General features: G+C 43.0%; 1 protein-coding gene across 4 annotated transcripts in view; it reads left to right on the top strand.

Annotated features, from left to right (window-relative positions):
- The window catches only part of LOC126199312 (N-acetylgalactosaminyltransferase 6-like), a 217422-nt gene that overhangs the window by 109573 nt on the left and 83837 nt on the right, over positions 1-24012 (top strand). For all 4 annotated transcript variants that reach the window (XM_049936146.1, XM_049936147.1, XM_049936148.1 and 1 more), the window contains exons 4-8: positions 2196-2362; positions 10983-11171; positions 20397-20574; positions 21166-21283; positions 21367-21477. In XM_049936146.1, the coding sequence (XP_049792103.1) occupies positions 2196-2362; positions 10983-11171; positions 20397-20574; positions 21166-21283; positions 21367-21477 (763 nt within the window). The remainder of the gene's footprint in view (positions 1-2195; positions 2363-10982; positions 11172-20396; positions 20575-21165; positions 21284-21366; positions 21478-24012) is intronic.

Below are 24012 nucleotides of genomic sequence, written 5' to 3'. Positions count from 1 at the left end.
CTATAAAAATTAGCTACATGATTAACATCGTTACAGTGTTGACTACAAACTTGTCTGCTAACTGTTTCTAAACTGACTACAAAATTCATTCAAGTACCTCTGCCACCAGTTAAGCTGTATTTGATTATAAAATCTGAATATTCTTCCTGAAACATATACAGATTTGAAAAGTTCTCATACTCTAGGCACTGTCAAGAATGATTATGGTGGTGGTGGTGGTGGTGGTGGTGGTGGTGACAACACAGACACCCAGTCCCCAAGCTGAGAAAATCCCCAACCTGGCCGGGAATCAAACCCGGGACCCTGTGATTCAGAGGCAGCAATGCTAGCCACTAGACCACAAGCTTTGGACAGCAGGTTTGTGAGGGATAGGGACTGTCAAGATGGTCATTGTGTAAGGAGAGATGGGATCCAGAAAGGGTAGTTTCTGTGATTAGACTGTTGGGGAACTGAGTGAATTCCTTGGCTTAGGCAGCATTTAAGGAACGGGAAGTGGAACTTAGTTTTAGCTTGGGAAATAGATACTTTTCTCTACTGTGCAGACGGATGGAGCAAGGATCCATTGTGTCTGCGATGGTGCTAGGAAAATGTGAAATGATACAGGGAATCGATCAATGAAAGTGTTAGGTGGTTGGAAGGGAACTGGATAACAAAGGATGTGCGTGGCGAGTGAAGAGTGTGGAAGAAGTTGTGCTGAGGTCAATGGGATGGTTCTGTGACTTGAATGCATGTAAGTTATTGTCACGTACAGGAAAGAAGGAGGTAAGTCATAAAAACCTTACAGCTAAGCACTATGCCACAAACATAGTGTGCAGACAGATTTTCCCTGCCATATCCTCTCCCTTCCCCGATCCTTATACCATCCACAAGAATCTGCTACAAAAGAATAGCTCCCTCATCACCGACTATCACATTGGATTGGAACAACATGGACCATATCCTTCCCAGGGCTTTTATTATCCATTATCATGCCCAGAAGTGAAGGACATCCCACTGAAGGTCCTTCACACTGCTCCTAAAATGGTATTCTGTCTTCCACACAAACTACACAACATTCTGGTCCATCACTATGCCCTTCGCGCTCCCAATCTCTTGTCACATGAGTCATAACTCTATTATGGAAGACATAGGTGAAAGACCAGCCCTATCTACCCTTTTAGCACTTCCTGCTCCAGCTCTGTCACAAGTAGGGCCCCCTGTGTGAAAGCAGCCATGTCATATAACAACTCCACTGCAATCACCGCAGAGCCTTTTATGTCAGTATGACAACCCTCTACCCAACAGTTTTCCCTTCCTCTGCCCTGTCACCTCATCGAGTGACACACCCACTGGCTTCAGTACCAGTGTATCACAAGGATAACCCGTGCACCTTCGACCTCTCCCTTCCGCACTCCTACTCAGCAAACCTGCTACTTCCCCGCGAGCTGTCGACTGCCCACGTCCAACCCATCTTCCTGTCAGTCGCATATTACCACCTGATTTAACCCCACTCCTTCCTAGTACACCTTCCGAAATGTGATCCCGGCATTGTGTGTCTAGCCGGTACAATCCAAGGACACAGGTGTGTGTGTGTGTGTGTGTGTGTGTGTGTGTGTGTGTGTTTGACAGGAGGGAGTCTTTACTCCTAAATTATTTACTTTCTGCCAGAACTTTCCTACTATATGTTTCAAATTAGTCATTACTTTCTTTTACTGCTTGCTCCAAGTACAGAATTAATAACATGGGATATAAGCTAAAGCCTTGTCTCAATCCCTTGTCAACTGCTGCCTTGATAAACTGTACTGACCAGTAGAGAATAGAAGCTTTATAAATGTGGTGTTACAGAAGATATCTGGAGACTAGGTGATTGCAGACTATTTTCATGTTCATATATTGCTACAGCAACATTCCAATTTAGTTAGGCACTCTGCTTATTGACATAATTTTTGCAGAGTATAAAAGTTATACAAGTTTTAATAATTTAAGTTTCCTTGTGTAAGTAATCCAGTTTCTCTCTTACCACTTCTTCCCTGAAATAGAACTTCAGATGACTTTTTTGATATGTTTCAGAACAGTTGAAAGTATAGTTGAGTGTGTAATGTTAGCCACAGGCTTTGTAACCAGTAGTCATTAGATTAGTTTATTTGTTGTTACTTATAGTAAGTGTTACACATAATAACCATTTCTGACCTTTGTGACACTTTTATCAATTTCAGGTGCAAGTCAAAGAAGTACTTGAAAAAACTTCCCACAGTGAGCATCATTGTTCCATTCCATAATGAACACTGGAGCACACTTCTAAGGACTGTCGTCAGTGCGATCAACAGATCTCCCCCAGAATTACTCAGGGAGATAATACTTGTTGATGATTTTAGCTCTAAAGGTGATTTTGTATTTATGCGTCAATAAGATGATTTAAATGAAATTGATAATGATTATTTAATAGCCATATACTTGTTTGGCAGAAAACTGTGAATTTTGAATGAAAAGTTCAGCTAATTAATTTTGACAAGGAAAAAAAAGGGACATGTGATGAAAGAATTACCCGAATGAGACAGAAATTGGTAGATGTGATGTACACATGCAGATGAACAAATGATTACAATTTCAGAAAAAAATAGATGATTCATTCAAGAGAAAGAGCTTCACAAATAGTGCAAGTCAGTAACTCATTGGTCCACCTCCAGCCAGGCATTATCTTCCTGAAATGTAGGCCAGGCTAGCTTGACTTGAAGAGCAATAAAACAGGATGTAGAACATTGTCAATGTACTGCTTTGCTGTAAGGGTACCATGGATGACAGCGAAAGAAGAGTTGCTATGAAGTGAAATGGCATCCCAGACCGTCACACCTTGTTGTTGTTGTTGTTGTTGTTGTTCCCCCCTGCGGGTCCGGGGATTAGAATAGGCCCGAGGTATTCCTGCCTGTCGTAAGAGGCGACTAAAAGGAGTCCCACCCCCTCAAGGGGGTCGTTAGCGCCTGCGTCCGGAGACGGACGGTTCCATGACCTCTATTTGCGGTCATTTTGCTTTTTCACTTCTCGTTTCTTCCTTCCTTTGGTTGGTTCCTTTCTTTGCTCTTCTCCACCTCACTGTCTTCCTTACTCTTTCCCTTGTTTTCTTCTCCTTGCCTTCTCATTGCCTTCTTCTCCTTGCCTTCTCATTGCCTTCTCATTGCCTTCTTCTCCTTGCCTTCTCATTGCCTTCTTCTCCCTGCCTTCTCTAGTCTCCGCCTCGGCGTTTAAGACAGTCTGTCCTCTCTCTCCCTCTCTCTCTTCTTTTTCCTCTTCTTCCTTCCTCCCTGTGCGTGCCTGAAGGCCGACCCACGCGTTCGCACGCGTAGCCGGTGACGGGGTAACGCGTAATTCCCCGCCCTGGGTAGACATGTAAGGCACGCACGTACCCCCTGGTAAAGGCCAGGCCCAGGGAGGGGTGATTGCCTGAGCTGATACCTTCTGACCATGCCGATTGGTCCCTCCGTCTGTTTCACCTAAGGCGGGAGTGCCCTCTGAGAGGGTCCCCACAAGGAAGGAGCGCGCCATCGGAGACGCTGGCAATCATGGGGGATTCCTCCGCAATGGATTTCACTCCATCTCTCTTGACTTCTGCCCAAAAACGGAAACATGACCCGCCACCTGTGACAAAAGTACTACCGCCTGCCCCACAGTTCCTCGTCGTTTTTCGCTCTGAGGACGGAAAGGATTTTTCCTCTGTCAACCCTTTCGTTATCCAGAAGGGCGTAGATGCCATAGCCGGATCTGTCAAATCTTGTACCAGGTTTCGTAACGGTACCTTATTACTAGAAACTGAGAGCGCCTTTCAGGCACAAAAACTGCTTCGGGCCACACTCCTGTACACATTCCCTGTCCGGGTGGAGGCTCACCGAACTTTGAATTCGTCTCGTGGTGTAGTCTATACTAGCTCCCTCGACGGATTGACTGACGAGGAGATTCAATCTTTCCTCGCTGAGCAGGGCGTGACGGCTGTCCATAGGGTCATGAAAAAGGTCAACAATGACCTTGTACCGACCCGGACACTTTTCTTGACCTTCGATAGTGTTAAGCTGCCATCGCGCATCAAGGCGGGCTACGAGGTTATTTCTGTTCGCCCCTATGTCCCGACACCTACGCGCTGCTACTAGTGTCAGCGTTTCAATCACACTCGACAGTCTTGTTCCAATGCGGCTAAATGTGTCACTTGTGGCAGGGATGCCCATGAGGGTGACTGTCCACCTCCGTCTCCTCGTTGTGTGAACTGTCAGGGTGACCATGCCGCATCCTCCCGCGACTGTCCTGTCTATAAGGAAGAACGCTGTATCCAAGAAATTCGGGTCAAAGAGAAAGTGTCCACCTCGGCTGCTCGCAAGCTATTGGCTAGTAGGAAGCCCACGCTGCTCCCAGCGGGGAAATACAGTACTGTCCTCGCCTCTCCTCGGACTACCAGGGAGGTGGCAACCCAGACATGCGATCTGACCTTCAGCACCATGGTCGTCCGTTCGGCCAGTGCTAAGATCGTGCGGTCGACGTCTCCTCTTCGTCCCATCACCCCACAGACACCAGCCCCTTCATCAGCTTCTGCTAAGACGAAGACCCAGAAGTCTGATGCACGGGCCTTCAAGAAGGAACCGTCCCGTGCAGACTTCCTACGTACCTCGACCTCCCAGCCTTCGACCGGTACTTCCACCAAACGTCCTTCCAAGAAGGCTCATAGGAAGCACAGTTCTCCTTCTCCGCCACGGCACATTTCTTCTCCTGCGCCACCCAGCGGTTGCCGCCCCAGGCCGTCATCCGTTTCGCCTGGCCGCACCGCTGGTAGCCGAACATCTGGTCGTTCACCGGCGGAGGAAGCTCCCCCTCCCGGCCATCTTCCCAAGATGGCCGATGAACCTATAGACCCAATGGACGATGACTGTCCGCCTACTGATAGCGGCGGCAGTGCTCGCTCGAAGCCAGGCCCTCAGCGGCCTTCGAAGTGACCCCTTCTTTCATCTTCCTTTTCTTCTTATGATGGCACTTATTCACTGGAATATTCACAGCATTCGCTCCAACCGAGAGGACTTGAAGTTGCTGCTCCGCTTGCACCGTCCGCTCGTCGTAGCCCTCTAGGAAACGAAGCTACGCCCATGCAATCAAATTGCCTTGGCACACTACACCTCTGTGCGTTTTGACCTACCCCCTGTGGTAGGTATCCTGGCTCATGGAGGGGTTATGTTGCTGGTCCGGGATGATATTTACTACGATCCCATCACGTTGCACACCGGCCTGCAGGCAGTTGCCATCCGCATTACTCTCCCCACTTTTACATTTTCCATTTGTACCGTTTACACTCCATCGTCATCTGCCGTTACCAGGGCAGACATGATGCAACTTATTGCTTAGCTACCTGCACCATTTTTGTTAACTGGCGACTTCAATGCCCACCATCCCCTTTGGGGCTCTCCAGCATCCTGCCCGAGGGGCTCCCTGTTAGCAGACCTTTTCAACCAGCTCAATCTTGTATGCCTCAATACTGGCGCCCCTACTTTTCTTTCGGACACATCTCACACCTATTCCTATTTAGACCTCTCTATATGTACTCCCCAACTTGCACGCCGGTTTGAGTGGTATGCACTTTCTGATACATATTCGAGCGACCACTTCCCGTGTGTTATCCATCTCCTGCAGCATACCCCCTCTCCGTGCTCATCTAGTTGGACCATCTCCAAAGCAGACTGGGGGCTCTTCTCTTCCAGGGCGACCTTTCAGGATCAAACCTTCACAAGCTGCGATCGTCAGGTCGCACACCTCACGGAAGTCATTCTCGCTGCTGCTGAATATTCCATCCCTCACCCTACTTCTTCTCCATGTCGCGTACCGGTCCCCTGGTGGACCGCAGCATGTAGCGACGCTTTACGTGCTCGTCGACGTGCTTTATGCACCTTTAAACGCCACCCTACAGTGGCGAATTGTATCAATTATAAACGATTACGTGCACAGTGTCGTCGTATTATTAAAGAAAGCAAGAAAGCCAGCTGGGCTGCTTTCACAAGCACCTTCAACAGTTTTACTCCTTCTTCTGTTGTCTGGGGTAGCCTGCGCCGGCTATCTGGCACTAAGGTCCACTCACCAGTTTCTGGCTTGACGGTCGCGAATGACGTCCTTGTGGCCCCTGAGGATGTCTCCAATGCCTTCGGCCGCTTTTTCGCCGAGGTTTCGAGCTCCGCTCATTACCACCCTGCCTTCCTCCCCCGCAAACAGGCGGAGGAGGCTAGGCCACCTAACTTCCGCTCTTCGAATCGTAAAAGTTATAATGCCCCATTCACCATGCGGGAACTCGAAAACGCACTTGGCCGATCACGGTCCTCCGCTCCAGGGCCTGATTCTATTCATATTCAGATGCTGAAGAACCTTTCTCCTGCGGGTAAAGGTTTTCTTCTTCGTACTTACAATCGCATCTGGATTGAGGGACATGTTCCCGTATGCTGGCGCGAGTCTATTGTTGTCCCGATTCCTAAGCCGGGGAAGGACAAGCACTTGCCTTCCAGTTATCGACCCATCTCGCTTACCAGCTGTGTCTGTATAGTGATGGAGCGAATGGTTAACTCTCGATTGGTTTGGCTGCTCGAGTCTCAACGCCTACTTACCAATGTACAATGTGGATTTCGTAGGCGCCGCTCTGCTGTTGACCATCTGGTTACCTTGTCGACCTTCATTATGAATAACTTCTTGCGGAAGCGCCCGACCGCGGCTGTGTTCTTTGATTTGGAGAAGGCTTACGACACCTGTTGGAGGGCGGGCATTCTCCGCACCATGCATACATGGGGCCTTCGCGGTCACCTCCCTCTTTTTATTCGTTCCTTTTTAATGGATCGACAGTTCAGGGTACGTGTGGGTTCTGTCTTGTCAGACACCTTTCGCCAGGAGAATGGGGTGCCACAGGGCTCAGTTTTGAGCGTCGCTCTCTTCGCCATCGCGATCAATCCAATAATGGATTGCCTCCCAGCTGATGTATCAGGCTCCCTTTTTGTGGACGATTTTACCATCTATTGCAGCGCGCAGTGTACACGTGTCCTGGAGCGCTGTCTTCAGCATTCTCTTGACCGTCTTTACTCCTGGAGTGTCGCCAATGGCTTCCGTTTTTCTGCCGAGAAGACGGTCTGTATTAACTTCTGGCGCTACAAAGAGTTTCTCCCACCGTCTTTACGACTCGGTCCCGTTGCTCTCCCAATTGTGGAGACAACAAAATTTTTAGGTCTTACATTTGACAGGAAACTTAGCTGGTCTCCACATGTGTCATATTTGGCTGCCCGTTGTACCCATTCTTTAAATGTCCTCCGTGTTCTCAGTGGTATGTCGTGGGGAGCGGATCGAACCGTCCTGCTTCGTCTATATCTGTCGATCGTCCGCTCCAAGCTGGATTATGGGAGCTTCGTATACTCCTCTGCACGGCCATCCATCTTACGCCGCCTCAACTCCATACAACATCGGGGTTTACGACTTGCGATCGGAGCGTTTTATACTAGTCCCGTAGAGAGTCTTCATGCTGACGCTGGCGAATTGCCACTCACCTACCGGCGCGATATACTGCTTTGTCAGTATGCCTGTCGGCTACTGTCAATGCCCGACCACCCGTCTTATCGTTCCTTTTTTGACGACTCTCTCGACCGTCAATACGGGTTGTATGTCTCTGCCCTGCTACCCCCTGGAGTTCGCTTTCGTCGCCTCCTTCAACACCTTAATTTTTCACTCCCTGCAACCTTTCGAGTGGGCGAGAGCCACACGCCACCTTGGCTCCAGGCTCAGGTCCGCGTTCACCTTGACCTCAGCTCGCTCCCAAAAGAGGTTACCCCCGGTTCGGTCTACCACTCCCGTTTTGTTGAACTTCGTTCGAAGTTCATCAATATGACCTTCATTTATACAGATGGCTCAAAGACCAATGACTGGGTCGGGTGTTCTTTTATTGTCGGCGCACAAAGTTTCAAATACCGGCTCCATGGCCATTGTTCGGTCTTCACAGCTGAGCTCTTTGCCCTCTACCAGGCTGTTCTTTACATCTGCCGCCACCGACATTCTGCTTATGTCATCTGCTCCGATTCCCTGAGCGCCATCCAGAGCCTCAGTGATCTGTATCCGGTTCACCCTTTCGTGCACCGGATCCAACGCTCTCTTCAGCAGCTGGTGGACGTCGGTTCTCCGGTTAGCTTTATGTGGGTCCCTGGCCATGTCGGTATCCCTGGGAACGAAGCTGCAGATGCCGCGGCCAAGGCTGCGGTCCTCCAGCCTCGGACAGCTTCTTGTTGTGTCCCTTCGTCGGATTGTAGCAGGGTAATTTGTCGGTGCATTTTATCGCTGTGGCATGCCGATTGGGCTGCACTTCCAGACAACAAGCTTCGGGACTTGAAACCTCTTCCCGCGGCTTGGACGTCCTCCTCCCACCCTTCTCGGCGGGAGGAGGTCGTTTTGGCGCGGTTACGCATTGGACACTGCCGGTTCAGCCATCGCCATCTGCTGACGGCTGCGCCGGTGCCGTTCTGCCCATGTGGGCAATTGCTGACGGTCCGCCACATTTTAATGTCCTGTCCGGATTTTAACACACTGCGTCTAGATCTTAACCTGCCATGTACTCTAGATGCCATTTTAGCGGATGACCCACGAGCAGCTGCTCGCATTCTTCGTTTTATCAATTTGACAAACCTCTCTAAGGACATTTGATGATGCTGTGTTTTAATCCTTTGCCTGTCAGCCTGTCTTTTATCGTGTTTTCCCTTTTACTTGTTGTTTTAAACTTGTGCCTCGCGGTGCATTCTTAACGTAGTCAGGGCGCTAATGACCATTGAAGTTGTGCGCCCTAAAACCACAAAAAAAAAAAAAAAAAAAAACACCTTGTTGTTGTCTGTGTGGTTGACAGAGTTCATATTGGTATTCCCTTGCTGTCTGGGTCATCTCCAGACATCTCTTTGGCCTGAAATCTAATTGAATGTAGTAGAATTGTCTTTAGTGATGAGTTCCGCATCAGATTGAGCCCTGATGATCAGCAAAGTCGTCTCTGGAGATGTCCCATGGGATACCAACCTGACTGTTGCCCACCATATGGCCCAGCAGCCAGGAGTGATGATCTGGGGTGCCATTTCATTTCATAGCAGGACCCTTTTGGTTGTCATCCACAGCACGCTTATAGCACAGTGGTACATTGACGATATTCCATGCCATTTTGTTGTTGCCCTTCTAGGGAAGCCATCCCGGGCTTATATTTCAGCAAGATAATGCCTACTTGCACATGCCGCTAGTTTCTAGTGCTTGTCTCCATGCCTACCAAACCCTACCTTAGCCAGCAAGATCACCGGATCTCTCTCCAATTTAGAATGTTTGGAGCATTATGGGTTTGGTCCACCAACCAGCTTGGGATTTTGACAATCTAATGTGGCAATTGGACAGAATTTGGCATGGTGTCCCACAGAAGGCCCATCCAACAACTCTTGTCAATCAGTACCAAGCCAACTAACTGCTTGCATAAGGGCCAGATGTGGACCAACACATTATTGACTTTCTCTCTTGAACAAATCATCCAGATTTTCTGAAATTGTTAGCATATTTTTGTCTATATATGTACATCACGTCTACTGATTTCTGTCCCATTTGGATAATTCTTTCAGAGTGAATCATCTTCTTCTTCTTCTTCTTCTTCTTCTTTCTCTCTTTTTTTTTTTTTTTTTTTAAAAAGAGTGTATTGTGGTTCAACGGTAATGCAAAATTTATTGATTATCTTAAGACATTCTGAGTTATGTGATACAGTTCAGTCTCAATACAATAGTTATCTATATTATTGTGGGATACTGTGACTTCCCAGATCTTCAGGCCGAATGGCTTCTCCGAAATTGAGCAGGCACCTGCATCTGGCTCCGGATGTTTATCAGACACACAGTGCCCGAAACCTGTTCATCAGGTTTCAGGCACTGTCTGTGTCTGATAAACATCCTGAGCCAGATTTAGGTGCCTGCCCTTATTTCATCAGCTGCTGCCACACCATGGAACAGCATCTCACTTGACCATCAGTGAGGGCTCAACATCAATGTTGGCAGTACCTGAGGGGCCACAGTAATGGGCCATTTGGGAGACAGGTGGGATGTACCAAACGTCCCTTGGATCCTCGTGTCCTGCCCACCACATTGGTGCCCATTGGCAACAGCCTCAAGCTACATGATTGAAGCCAAAACCACGTGGAGCTGTGGGCAAAGGGTCACCAACTCAACCCCTATTTGAACACAGTAATTGTAGTTCCAATCCATTCTAAGGATGACAGAAGTATACTCTAGACGGAATTAAAATGCGGAGCTGTGCCTGATAAGTACACAAACCTGTAGGAAATTTAGGAATATAAACTAAAAAGTGCAGAGGAAATTCAAAATCAGTTGTTTCTTCTAAAGAGCTGTGTGAATTAACAAACAACGATATACCTAGATGCATTGCTGCAGAAATTAAAGCTACAACTCAACAACAGTTGTGGGCAGCTTGCCTCAGGAGAGGATACAATGGCTTTGTGATTCCCTTCCCAACTGAATCAGTACATGAATCCAGGTCATTGGGGCTGCAACAGCATTTTGATCATGTGCTCATACTACCAAGTTTTTGTAAATTTGTTTCCATTTTGAAATCTCTGTAGTCAGGCAGTGTATGTCTGCCTGTACTTGCCTCCTTCATATGGCTAGTTTTCTGTAATACTGCTTTCCAGTGATCTGAATACTTTCAGTTGATCTTCTTTGTCTTACCTGATGTGGACTTTTAACTCATTGTTATTCTCATTCTTGTACCTTCTTGTCAGTTTTGTTTCTGTTATATTACGCCTTAAATCAAAAACAATGTTGGGAGGACTAATTGTTGCATTTTATAGCTGCTATAAGGTTTCCATACTGTTGTACTTTATAATTGAAAGTTGTGTTACTATAAAAGTTGTTCTACTGCTGTGAGTTGTATTTTTATGTCTTGTCAGAAACCCATATTTTTATGTTTTTTGTATATTTATTTTACAGAGCATTGCAAAGAGAAGCTTGATAAATATGTAGCTGAAAATCTACCAAAGGTCAAAGTTATTCACTTACCTGAAAGATCTGGTCTTATTCGGGCACGTTTGGCTGGTGCAAGGAAAGCAACTTCAGATGTTCTTATTTTCCTTGACTCACATACAGAAGCTAATGTTAACTGGCTTCCACCTCTCTTAGGTTTGTACTGACAAGTATCATTTCTTATTACAAAACACAACACCTGTATAATATTCTACATTTATTATTTTACATACTGGTTTTCAGCTGGGCAGGTACAAAGGGCACAAAGATGAATATGTACCTGGTGATAGTGTAACAGCCAAAAAACAGTTTTTAAAATAATAAATGTTGTAGAATATGATACATTTTTTCATTCGTCATATTTCAAATATTCTACCAAGAACAGTCATTTAATACAATTATGCACATATATTACAGCATGTCTGTAATTATTTCCTGCCTTTTTTTATGCATATTTCAAGATCATTGTGAAATATGGATGTACTTAATTGAGGATTTATGCTGTAGTAGTATCTATTATGAATAATTCATTTTATTTAATAACATACAGGGTCTACCTACATCTACATCTATACTCTGCAAACCACTGTGAGCTGCATGGCAGAGAGTAGGTCCCATTGTACGAGTTATTAGGGTTTCTTCCTGTTCCCTTCAAAAGTAAGGAGTGCTCGAAGAATGATTGTGTGAATGCTTCTGTGCATGTAGTAATTATTCTAATCTTATCCTCATGATCCCTGTGTTAGCGGTACGTAGGGGGTTGTAGTATATCTCCAGAGTAATCATTTAAATCTGGTTCTTGAAACTTTGTTAATAGACTTTCTCAGGATAGTTTACATCTGTATTCAAAAGTCTGCCGTTTCAGTTCCTTCAGTATCTCCGTGACACACTCTCCTGGATTAAACATACCTGGGACCATTCATGCTGGACATCTCTGTATATGTTCAATATCCCCTGTTGGTCCTATCTGTTACAGGTTCCACACACTTGAGCACTATTCAAGGATTGGTTGCACTAGTGATTTGTAAGCAATCCCTGTAGTAGACTGATTGCACTTCCCCAGTATTCTACAAATAAACCTAAGTCTGCCACTTACTTTATCCACAACTGAACCTATGTGATCATTCCATTTCATATTCCTGCAAAGTATTACACCTTTGTATTTGTACGAGTTAACTGATCCAGCAGTGACTCATTCATATTATAGTCATAGGATACTAAGTTTTTTCGCTTAGTGAAGTGCACAATTCTACATTTTTGAACATTTAGAGCAAGTTGCCAATCTCTTCACAATGTTGAAATCTTACCAAGATCTGGCCGAATATTTATGAAGTTTCTCTCATATTGTACTTCATTATAGATACACTTCATTATAGATAGCTGCATCATCTGCAAAAAGCGTGTTTTTACTGTTAACATTGTGTGCAAGGTCACTAATATACAACATGAACAGCAAGAGTCCTAACACACTTCCATGGGGCACACACAAAGTTAGTTCTAAATCTACTTCTACACTCTATCCAAGATAACATGCTGTGTCTTCCCTACAAAAAAGTCCTCAATCCAGTCACAAATTTCATGTGATACTCCATATGATGGTACTTTTGACAATAAGGATAGATGCAGTTCTGAGTCAAATGCTTTTTGAAAATCAAGAAACACTGCATCTACCTGCTTGCCTTGATCTGAATCTTTCAGTATGTCATGTGAGAAAAGTGCGAGTTAGGTTTCACGTGATTGATGTTTTCAAAAACCATGCTAGTTGACATTGAGGATGTCATTCTGTTCAAGATATCTCATTATGTTTGAGCTCACAATATGTTCTAAGATTCTACAAAAAATCAGTGTCGAGGATATTGGATGGTAGTTTTGTGGATCACTTCTACTACTCTTGTAGATGAGTGTGGCCTGTGCCATTTTCCAAGAACTGGGCACGGTTTTTTGTTCAAGAGATCTACGATAGAGTATAGTGAGAACAGGGGCTAACTCAGCTGCAAATTCAGTATAGAATCTGACAGGGATTCCGTCAGGCCCCGGGGCTTTGTTCAATTTTAACGATTTCAGCTGTTTCTCAACACCACTGACATTAATACTTATTTCATTTATCTTTTCAGTGGTATGAGAGTTAAATTGGGGCAAGGTTTTCCTTTGTAAAGGAACATTTGAAAACGGGGTTAAGCATTTCAGCTTTGGTTTGCTGCCCTCAATTTCAGTTTCTGTCTCATTCGCTAGGGTCTAGACACTAACTTTGGTGCCACTAACAGCCCTTACATATGACTAGAATTTCTTTGGATTTTGTGAAAGATCATTTCACAATATTCTGCTATGGTAGCCGTTGGAGGCATCACGTATTGTTCTCTTAACAGCCAAATGTGTTTCATTGAGCATCTCTCTACCTACAGCCCTATGCTTTGTTTTACACCTATTTTGCAGCAATCTCTGTTCCTTTAGAAGTTTCTTAACAGTGACTGTATACTACAGAGGTCACCTTTCCGTTATGAAGTGTTCTCCTGGGTACATATCTACCCAGTGTGTGGTCAACTATTCTTTTAAACTTGAGCCAGAGTTCCTCTACATGCTCCTGACGTGTGCTGAAAGTTTCAAGTTCCTCACTGAGATAAGACATTACAGATTTTTTATCTACTTTACCAAACATATATATCTCGTTACTTGTTTTAGTTGTCCATTCTACTTTGGTAATCATTATTGCTACAACTGTGTTGGGGTCACTGATACCAGTTTCGATGTGGACATCCTGAAAGAGGTCATGTCTATTTGTTGCTATTAGATCCAGTATATTTTCATTATGAGTGGGGTTCTCAACTATCTCTTCTAGGTAGTTTTCAGATAAGGCATTTAGTAAAGTTTCACAGGATGTCTTATCATGCCCACCACTAACAAAATTGTAATTTTCCCAATTAATTGTTGGATGATTATTGTCTCCACCAATGATTACAGTATGATTGGAGAACTTACGTACAAGTGAACTCGGGTTTTCTCTGAAGTTTGTTTACACCAGGAGATAAGTCTGATGGACAATAGAAGGATCCAATTATGATTTTATGCCCACCTCTGATACTGAGTTTTGTCCAAACAATCTCACATGCAGCTTCAATTTCTATCTTGGTGGATTTAAGTTTCTTGTCTACTGCGACAAATACACCATGTCCATTTCCCATTTGCCTACCCTTTCGATATATGCTTAAATTTTCCCAAAAAATCTCACTGCTATCATTTTCCAATGTTAACCAGCTTTCTGTACCTAGTATTATGTGAGCTTCAGTGCTTTTCATGAGCACTTCCAACTCTTGCACTTTGTTACAAATGCTTTGGCAATTTACCAGTAGGATTTTAATACTCTCTCCTGTGGGAGGCATTTCTTTTGCTCTTTCCCTGATACTTCTGAGTTTCCTATAGCTATTGTTACATGGATTGGATGGAGAGTCGATTACTCTAAAAAAAACGCTTGTGCGCACCACTCACACACAGTCAGCTACTTGCATAGCATTCTCTGATGTGTAGTGCACACCTGACTTATTTAGGGACCTTACAGTTCTCAACCCTGCGGCGCAAGTCCAGGAAATCACAGCCTTGCTTGTCATAGAACCTTTGAAATCCCCTCAGTGGCTGCTGGAATAGCCTCTTCAACATGTTGAACGAAGCCTCCAGGCATGCACACTGAGTGAACATCATATCCTTTCCTGCCCCTTGCTGCCATATCCCTAAGGGGTACCATCATTCATTATTGTACATTTTAACTGCTGACGATTAATAGACCCTACCCTTTTGCATTTGCTTCCTCCCGACACCAGACAAAACAGGTTTCCCCAAAATGGGCGAAGTGAGTCCCCTTTGGCTCAATTTCAGTTTCAGTGAAACACAGCATCTCAAGCTTGTGGCTTGGGGGATTAGTACAACACCCTGAGTCCTCCCTAGTCCCCATCCACCCTGTACAGAATGCCTAGATCTACCATTGACATGCCATCTGCAGTCAAGTGGATGGGTAATGACAGACCCAATAATTCCTGCATAGGACCCAGAATCCACAGATCAGGTATCACAGGTATACGACTCTAGAGAGCTCTTCTAACGTAGTGATTCACAGCAGCTGTCAATCATTTGACAGTAGTCAGGACAATTTCCAGCTCCGTACGAACGTCAGCCAACTGTTTGAGAACAGCATTCACAATGGGGCTGCGTTCTGTCTATAACAGAATTACATTTTTAATTACGAGCAACAGTTAATCAGGGTTGCCACAAGCTCTGGAAATCAGGGAATTTCAAATGTGTCAGGGAAACATCAGGGAAATTAAAAAAAAAAAAAAAAAAACACTGGAAAACATCTCATTTTTGTCTCAGTAGATGAAATGGTTTGTTTACTGAGGTGTCATGGATCGTCACTGACTGGGCACCACTGAGAACATGCACAGCTTCCCTACTCCCTTATTCTTACTACTTTTCCCCTTTCTAACACTACCCTCAGCTTTCATTCAGTGCTGCCACCACTCCTAGCAGCTGCCAAAGAGAGGCAGGAAGGCGTGAGCAGTGCTTTGTTTGGATCTGATTTTTAGAAAATGTCGACGCATCGGCCAGATGTGGCAGTTGTGTGTGTGTGTGTGTGTGTGTGTGTGTGTGTGTGTGTGTGTGTGTGTGTCGTTTTATGATGAAGGCTATGGCCGAAAATTTAGCTGTGAGAGTGTGATTGTATTTTCTACATGCCTTGTCTGTTGCTGAGCAATCATCTTTAAGGTGAGTTGCTACCCACTCTCATTAGTATTGATTCTCAGAGTATTTTCGCAAGTTGCCTGTGAATGGATTTATCACCTTGGTCTCATTTGATCAACATACTGTGTATGATGCGTGAACAGCTGGCCACATGAGTGGATTCCCACGACGGGCCAAACATAGGCCATTCCTGAGGGTATCTCAAATGGATCGCGCCTGCAGATCTGAAGCCCGTTGTGCAGGCCCTGCCTGTCGGATATAGTCTCACCGATCTCCCTGTAGGTCGGGTCTGTTTGTGTGTGGCATAATGCGGCGGATTTTCGTGTTTTTTCCATGGACCCAAGACCAAGGTGCCCCTCGGCAGGCCAGAGACCAATGGGCAATGAATTTCAGGAATTGCGACTGTCTTACCGCAAGTACATTGTACAGTGTGGCGTTTTATAGAGATTTTATTTCCTGTAGTACATTTTGGAACTTCAAAAGTAGCTTATATATTATAAAGTATGGATGGTGATAAGGAGAAAATTGTGACAGTCTCTGGCAGTTTGTATACTATATACTCATACATTTCTCGTAAGAAAACACTTTATTGGCAGTCACCTATTGTATTGGTTTACACAACTCTTCCCTGCCTTATACACTTCTTCTTTTTTGCACAGTTATTTCAGAAATCAGCGAAGGTATTTTAAATCTATCTTGCGACTCCAAGAAAATGCATGTTTTTGTCACCAGATGTGTTTAGTTTTATTGAAATAAAATAATAACTGTGGTCCTAGTGAAACACACATACCATTTGCCTTTTTTTCTCCGTCTAAAAACAGTTCGTTACAAAAGATGTTGATGTTAGTACTTAAGCTTTTTGCTCACATGGGGGAGAAATACAGAAGTCCTTATATTTTTTTGTCAACTTATGTCTTTACTTACCATTGAGATCTCAGAATTTGTCAGGGAAAAAACTGTAAAACTTGTCTGGAAATCAGGGAAATATCAGGGAATTTCACTTGGGGAAACTTGCGGCAACCCTGTTACTGTAATGTACGTCATACAGTACATGAAAAAGTAAGACTTTATTTCCTTCATCAAGACACTGCCTGTAGAAACATAATGTGCTCATTGTACTATTTGTTTGAATTTTTCTTTTGTTGTGGCATTCCATTGAACTTACTTGTCAATTGTTTATGTTCCAAATAAAACATTTTGGAGCATTGGGCTAGAGATATGAAAAGGAGGGAGATTGCATTGTGAAGACAGGTGAAGCTCAGACACCAGATGATAATTATTGGTGTTTGCATGTTTGTTTCAATCAGAAACTGAAGGAAGGCATTTTCTGCACCATACTGTCGTGTGAGACCAACTTTTAAGGGAAAACTGTTAAGTTATCAGAAGTTTTGTTCTTCTTCTGAATGCTGATATTTATTCATAATGTTAATAAAGGAAAACAGGTGTTGACCTGTGTACCGGGTGATCAAAAAGTCAGTATAAATTTGAAAACTGAATAAATCACGGAATAATGTAGATAGAGTGGTACAAATTGACACATGCTTGGAAATACATGGGGTTTTATTAGGAAAAAAAAAAAATACAAAAGTTCAAAAAATATCTGACAGATGGCACTTCATCTGATCAGAATAGCAATAATTAGCATAACAAAGTAGGACAAAGCAAAGATGATGATCTTTCCAGGAAATGCCCAATGTGTCCACCATCATTCCTCAACAATAGCTGTAGTTGAGGAATAATGTTGTGTGAACAGCACTGTAAAGCATGTCCGGAGTTATGGTGAGGCATTGGTGTTGGATGTTGTCTTTCAGCATCCCTAGAGATGTCGGTCAATAACGATACACTTGAGACTTCAGGTAACCCCAAAGCCAATAATCGCACAGACTGAGGTCTGGGGACCTGGGAGGCCAAGCATGATGAAAGTGTCGGCTGAGCACACGATCATCACCAAATGACGCACACAAGAGATCTTTCACGCATCTAGCAATATGGGTTGGAGCGCCATCCTCCATAAACATCGTACGTTCCAGCAGCTGTTTATCAGCCAGCTGGGGATGATGCGATTCTGCATCATATCGGCGTTCCTCTCACCTGTCACGGTAATAGTTACAAAACCAGAATTACACATTTCCTCGAAGAAAAAAGGCCCGATAATGGTAGATGTGGTAAATCCAACCCATACCGTGACTTTCTCATCATGCAGTGGAGTTTTCATGACAGTTCTAGGATTTTTGGTAGGCCAAATTCTGCAGTTGTGGGCATTGACAGACCCTCGGAGCGTGAAATGAGCTTCTTCGGTCCACAACATGTTACTCAACCATTCGTCATCTTCCACCATCTTTTGAATTGCCCACACCACAAATACCCTCTGCTTCTTAAATCACCAGGTAACAGTTCATGACACTGATGGATTTTGTACGGATAGCATTGGAGCGTACGCCTAAGTGCCAACCAAACAGTAGTGTATGGAGCGCTGACTTCTCCGTGCATAGACGAACCCGCTACAGTCTCCATTTCTTCCAGAACTGTCTCAGCAGCATTACACCTTGTGTTCGGTCGGCCACTACGAGGTCTATCGTCTAAACAATCTGTGGCTTTGAACTTTGAAATCACTCTCACCACAGCTGCATTTGTCAATGGACCTTTACCCGTTCGAATCCCCTTCCTATGGCGAAAGGATCATAACGCTGAACTTGCACATTCTCCATTCTGATAATACAGCTTCACTAAAAGCGCCTTTTCAGGTAACGTCAAAATGCTGCGACTGCTGGCGCATCTGATTCTCTCTCTCATTACAGCTCCTTTTATACACGATTTTCATGCGCAGTCACTGACGTTTTGCTGTCCAGCGCCATCTGTCGGACATTTTGTGAACTTTTTTTAAAATAAAACCCCATGTCATTCCAAGCGTGTGTGTCAATTTTTACCTCTCTATCTACATTATTCCATAGTTTATTAAGTTTTCAAATTTATACTGACTTTTTGATCACCCGGTAAGTAGTTAACTATTGTCCGTGAGCAGCTGGAAATGATCTGAACTCTGCTACCTGTAGTTCTCATTCTTTACATCATGAGTAGAATGCATTTCAGATCAAAAGTATTTAATGCCATCCTTCATTGCCATGTTAAAAGTCTCTCAACTTATATCAGGTGAACATAAATAAACCCAACAAACTGCAGGGATGGATTTCTGACTGGAAATGGAGGAAAATAGGACCTGTGAACATGTGTCCGGAAATTCATTGTTGTCAAGGTAGGTGGCACTGTGTGTACACCAGATATCGAGCTTGTTCTAGGGTTGGTCTCTCAATCCTGTAGACATGGTCCAACAGATCTGGGTGTGCACACAGTCTGCCACCTCACTGCACATTCATCTGCCTGAAAAAACCCACAATCACACAAATGCTCAGAAATAACTTGAAATGTTGTGTGATGTGGTTAGTGTCTGTGAGGGTACTTGTTATGGTACACCTTTGCTACCTCGTGAGCATTTCCACATGCTTGGCTGTACACAAACATAATCTCAACTTGTTCCCAACATGAATACCAGACCATTCTGCTGCTTACAGTAGGCTGTGTAAATCACACAGCCTGCAACACACAAGGAACACAAGGCACATGGTCAGAGGAACTGTCATTCATCAGCACTATCTATCATGGCAATGATGCATTTCTGTACACGTATTCATAAGACCTTGTTTCTAGCCAGGAATCCATCTCTGCAGTTTGTCGGTTTATTAATGTTCACCCTATATACATGGCTGTGAAGGGGATGTTAATCATGACCTTTAAAACTCAGTGACATGGACCTGATATGTTTGATGCACTTCCTACTGGTAGAGTGGTGTACCATACTGTAGTAGGTTCCTGTTCCAGTACTAACCATATCTGCTGCTATATTTGCAGCAAACAAATAAAATGATATGATTGTTAGGACATTGCACTTATATGCAAGGCCCATTTGAAATTACGATGTGTTAATCATGATTTGTGTGTCACATGATTTATCTAAATCCTTTTTAATGAGCAGAGGTATGGTCTTTGAAACGAGGCTACTACAACTGAAGAAGCAAAAGAGAAAGGGATGTATGGTTACAGAGCAAGAGGATTTATTGGTTTGTGGCTGCTCAAATATTAGGATGTTGAAGTAATGTACCTGTTGTGACTCGCCGGTCTTTCAAAGTGCCGCTGCACAGTTACGCGCGTCCTCTACATGCAGCGCTGTCTGCCAGCCATGCAGCAGGCGCCACCTAAGCGGCCAGCCAGCCAGCGGCCGCTAGACTTGGACTCGGTGCTGATTTGACTGTTACAATGTACACACATCTTACTTTGTTTACTTGATCTGTGACTTACATGTATTTTGTCGTCCTAGAAATATATTTGTTCAACTTGATGTTATAACAGTACCCATGGCATAAAATGATTCAAAATAGCTAAGGGATCTTTCTCCTTCAATAATAAGTAGGGAACAAGATGTCAGTCTAATGGATAGCAAAACTTGTAATCCAGCGCAATAAGAAAACCGATAAAGCCACTGCGGAAATGTGTAGCATGCACCTTCCCAGTTCTTTTTCTCCAGTGGCAGCACTATTTATGTTATCATGGTGTAATTTTTTGTTTACTTAATTACCTTGAACAATATTTTGTTGTCTTCTACAGAACCAATTGCAGAAGATTATCGTACTTGTGTCTGCCCTTTCATTGATGTCATTGCGTATGAAACATTTGAGTACAGAGCTCAAGATGAAGGAGCTCGTGGTGCTTTTGACTGGGAGTTTTTCTACAAGAGGCTGCCACTTCTACCTGAAGATCTAAAACATCCAACAGAGCCTTTTAGGTAAGAACAGTCTAGTGGGTAATTTCAGTAATAACTGCTGAAAACAGAACCATTGCAGAACTCATACTTAACAACTACAAGTATAAAATATAATCACCAGAATGCAAAGTTTAATAGGTTTCAAAGTTTCTTTCTTGAGGTGGTAAAAGGAAGGAAGAGTCCATTTCAGATAGAGGTGAAGAGTGAACTTAGGAGCTAAGGGTTAAAAAAAAGAAGGAAGAGGAATAATAATTCAGGACTCTAGGTGAAGTGGCACATGAAACTGAATCATTCATAAAAGTGAACAGCAGATTAGGTTCAGGTCATACAAAAAGAGTACTCACTTTTCCCAAAATGTTTCTTTTCTTTATTTTTTATCACTTTTTCTTTTAGTGTGGCCTGAAGAAGAAATCTTTGCTTTAGAAAGCTTGAGATGCTGCACTTATTGTGTCTGTTCATCAGCCACTTAATTTATTTGTATGGTTTTATTTTTATACCTTTACACAAGAGATAGTTTTAATTTTGGCTTACCTGTCCTTTTCATATCCTGAATGTTAAGTTCTCACAATTGCATTATACTTGCTTTATGTGTGTTAACCTGCTCATTTATAGGAGCCCAGTAATGGCTGGAGGATTGTTTGCTATCAGCTCTAAATTCTTTTGGGAACTGGGTGGCTATGATGAGGGACTTGAAATCTGGGGAGGTGAACAGTATGAGCTCTCTTTCAAGGTACAACACATGTTAATCGAATTCTGAAGTTTAATCTTATTGTTTCCCTCTTTCTACCAATAATGATGCTCTATCTGTTGCAGATTTGGCAGTGTGGTGGACAAATGGTAGATGCACCATGTTCTCGTGTGGGCCACATTTACAGAAAGTTTGCTCCATTTCCTAATCCAGGGAAAGGCGATTTTGTTGGAAGGGTGTGTTCTAATTAATTCCATGTATGATAAATTTGAAGGTTAATAAGTATGAGAATAAGTAGGTTATGAATTATTTTAACAAGGCTACCAGAAAAAATCCAAATGTGATGTCCACAAAATATAGACTAAAGTAGTCAATATGTGTTTATATCCCAGGCAGTATATGAATATAAAGCAAAAGAAACAACATGGAAAACCAGATTCAAGCAAGGAATTATTTTAGCTCATTTTACATTATTTGTGGAGCCTTTGTTCTTCGAATGGTACAGAGAACAATCTTTTTCCAACGTAACTTGTTGACACAGATATTCTTTAGATTCATTGAAGACTGATTTGTCATTGTATGTGTGGAAAAGTTTTTATGTTAGCTCTACTTGCTATTTTATTGCTGTAGGTTGATCATTTTTATTTTGAGAAAGAACCAATTAAAGACAAGACTATAGTTTTTATTTATGTTAACTCCACTTCCTTAGCTCTCATTTGCTATTTTATTGTTCTAGTTGATCATTTTTATTTTGAGAAAGAACCAATTAAAAATAAGACTACAGTTATGGAACATCCTGGTTGACTGTTAATAATTTAAGGAACAAAGTTAACAGTCGGCTGAGTAGTAGAGGTGCTGAGTCATTGAAAGGCAAGAACTTTGCTTGCTAGCTTTTGGACAACCCTTCACGCATACACACACACACATTGGTCTAAATACTGGAGTACTTTTGCAAGCTCATTATGGAGACGTTGAAACTCTACCTGAGGAAAGCAATGTAGACCTCCTGGACAGTTTCAGTGTTAAGGGGATTTGTCTTTAGAATGGGAATTGCCTTGCACATCAATCCATTACATCTGCACATGCACAGGGGCACTTTCAACTGAAATGGCAGACAGTCACGAAAACAGCTGAAAAAACGGTTGTAATATTGGCAGTGTCCTCAAAATGTTTAGGAAACTTTCCTTGTAATTCCTCCAGTGCCACAATGAATTCTTCAAACCAAACATTTTGTTTAACACCAGTAAGCTAAGGAAACTGGACTATTTCTCAGACTGTGACCCTTATAAAACTCAAATTTCTTTTTAAATGCATCCATGTCAAATCAGAAAAAAGTTGTTTCTCACCTTGCAGTGTCTTACTGTGGGCAGTGTGATGTCAAGTCTTGTTACAATGTGAGGTCTGTAATCAGTTATAGATGTTCTAATTTTTGCTCCTGCATTCCTTTTACCTTCATAAATTCAACAATAGCAAGTTTTAAATAAAAAAAAATCATTCCAGACACGCCTCTTGACTTAACTAACATGGAAATTTTACTGTGTGTACCACTAATTTTTTTATGTGGTCTGTGCCTACAAATTTAGCACAATGTGCTTCTTGATATGCAGAACAATGAATCTTATTTGTTGATTGTTGTTATGATGCGAACTTTCATTGTCAAATAAATCTTTAACATGTTTCTGCATGATATTGTAATGTTGTTGAAAAGCTGAGACAGGCCGGGCCTGCACACCCTGCATATATGAAGTTTGGCACACTGTAGCCAGCCCTGCTTTTGAGTGAGTCATATCTGCACTTTTCCTGTTATTGAAATTGGGAGATGGGGAGAGACAAGTTATGGTGGGCATGTGACTAGAAATAGGAAGGCCGGATTAGCTGACCATCTTACAGAAAGTATAAGGGAGAGAGGAAAGAGGGGGGGGGGGGCATGTGCACACAAGACAAAATCCCACTGATTACTGGGGTCAGAGGGGCACATTTTTTAGTTTAGAGTCAGATAATAATCAGACAGTGTTGAAAGAAATCAGAATAGAACAGGACCATAATATATGTATCAGTTTCCATAAAAGTACTTAATGTGTTTCATCAGAACATTAGGGAGTTGAAAAACAAGATAGATAAGCTTTTTGTATGCCTAGAAGATGGGAAAAATCATGAAGCAATAGATATTGTATGCCCCTCTGAACATCATGTAACCACAGGAATGGAGAAGTTAAATATTAGGGATTATATACTGGCATCATTTTTATGTCTTTACATGGAAAATGGAGAGTTGTAGCATGTGTAAAAAGTTGGACACAAAGTTTTTATGTTGATCAGAACTTAGAGGCTTGTGGTTGTGAGTTGCTACTGCAGAATACTTCTCTCATAATTTAACAGTCTACAGACCCCTCTATGAAATTATTAGAGAGAAGTCTAGTTGCATTACTGACCTACAGGTCAGCCAAGAAGAAGCTATTAGTAATTTGTGAAGATTTCAGGGTTGATTTCATAAAAATACAGATGTAAAAAATTAACTGGAATCATCATTTATTTGGATGTTTCAATCTAATTTTGGGACTTAATCTTCCAGCTTATGAGCAGCAAGATAGTAGGACACAGATTGCTAACATTTTTATAGACAGTGCTCAGGTTGAAACAATTAATGTGTACCCAATTGTTAATGGAATATTTGGTCATGATGCACAATTAATGCAAATAAAAAATGTAGCACCTTACAGCCCTGAGGCAGATTTATACAAAGCATTGAGGCTTATTAATGAGAATGGGAT

This window comes from Schistocerca nitens, chromosome 8, assembly GCF_023898315.1.
Source record: "Schistocerca nitens isolate TAMUIC-IGC-003100 chromosome 8, iqSchNite1.1, whole genome shotgun sequence".
Taxonomy (NCBI): Eukaryota; Metazoa; Arthropoda; class Insecta; order Orthoptera; family Acrididae; genus Schistocerca; species Schistocerca nitens.
The sequence above is the reverse complement of the archived record's forward strand: the minus strand, read 5'-3'. Positions and strand labels throughout refer to the sequence as shown.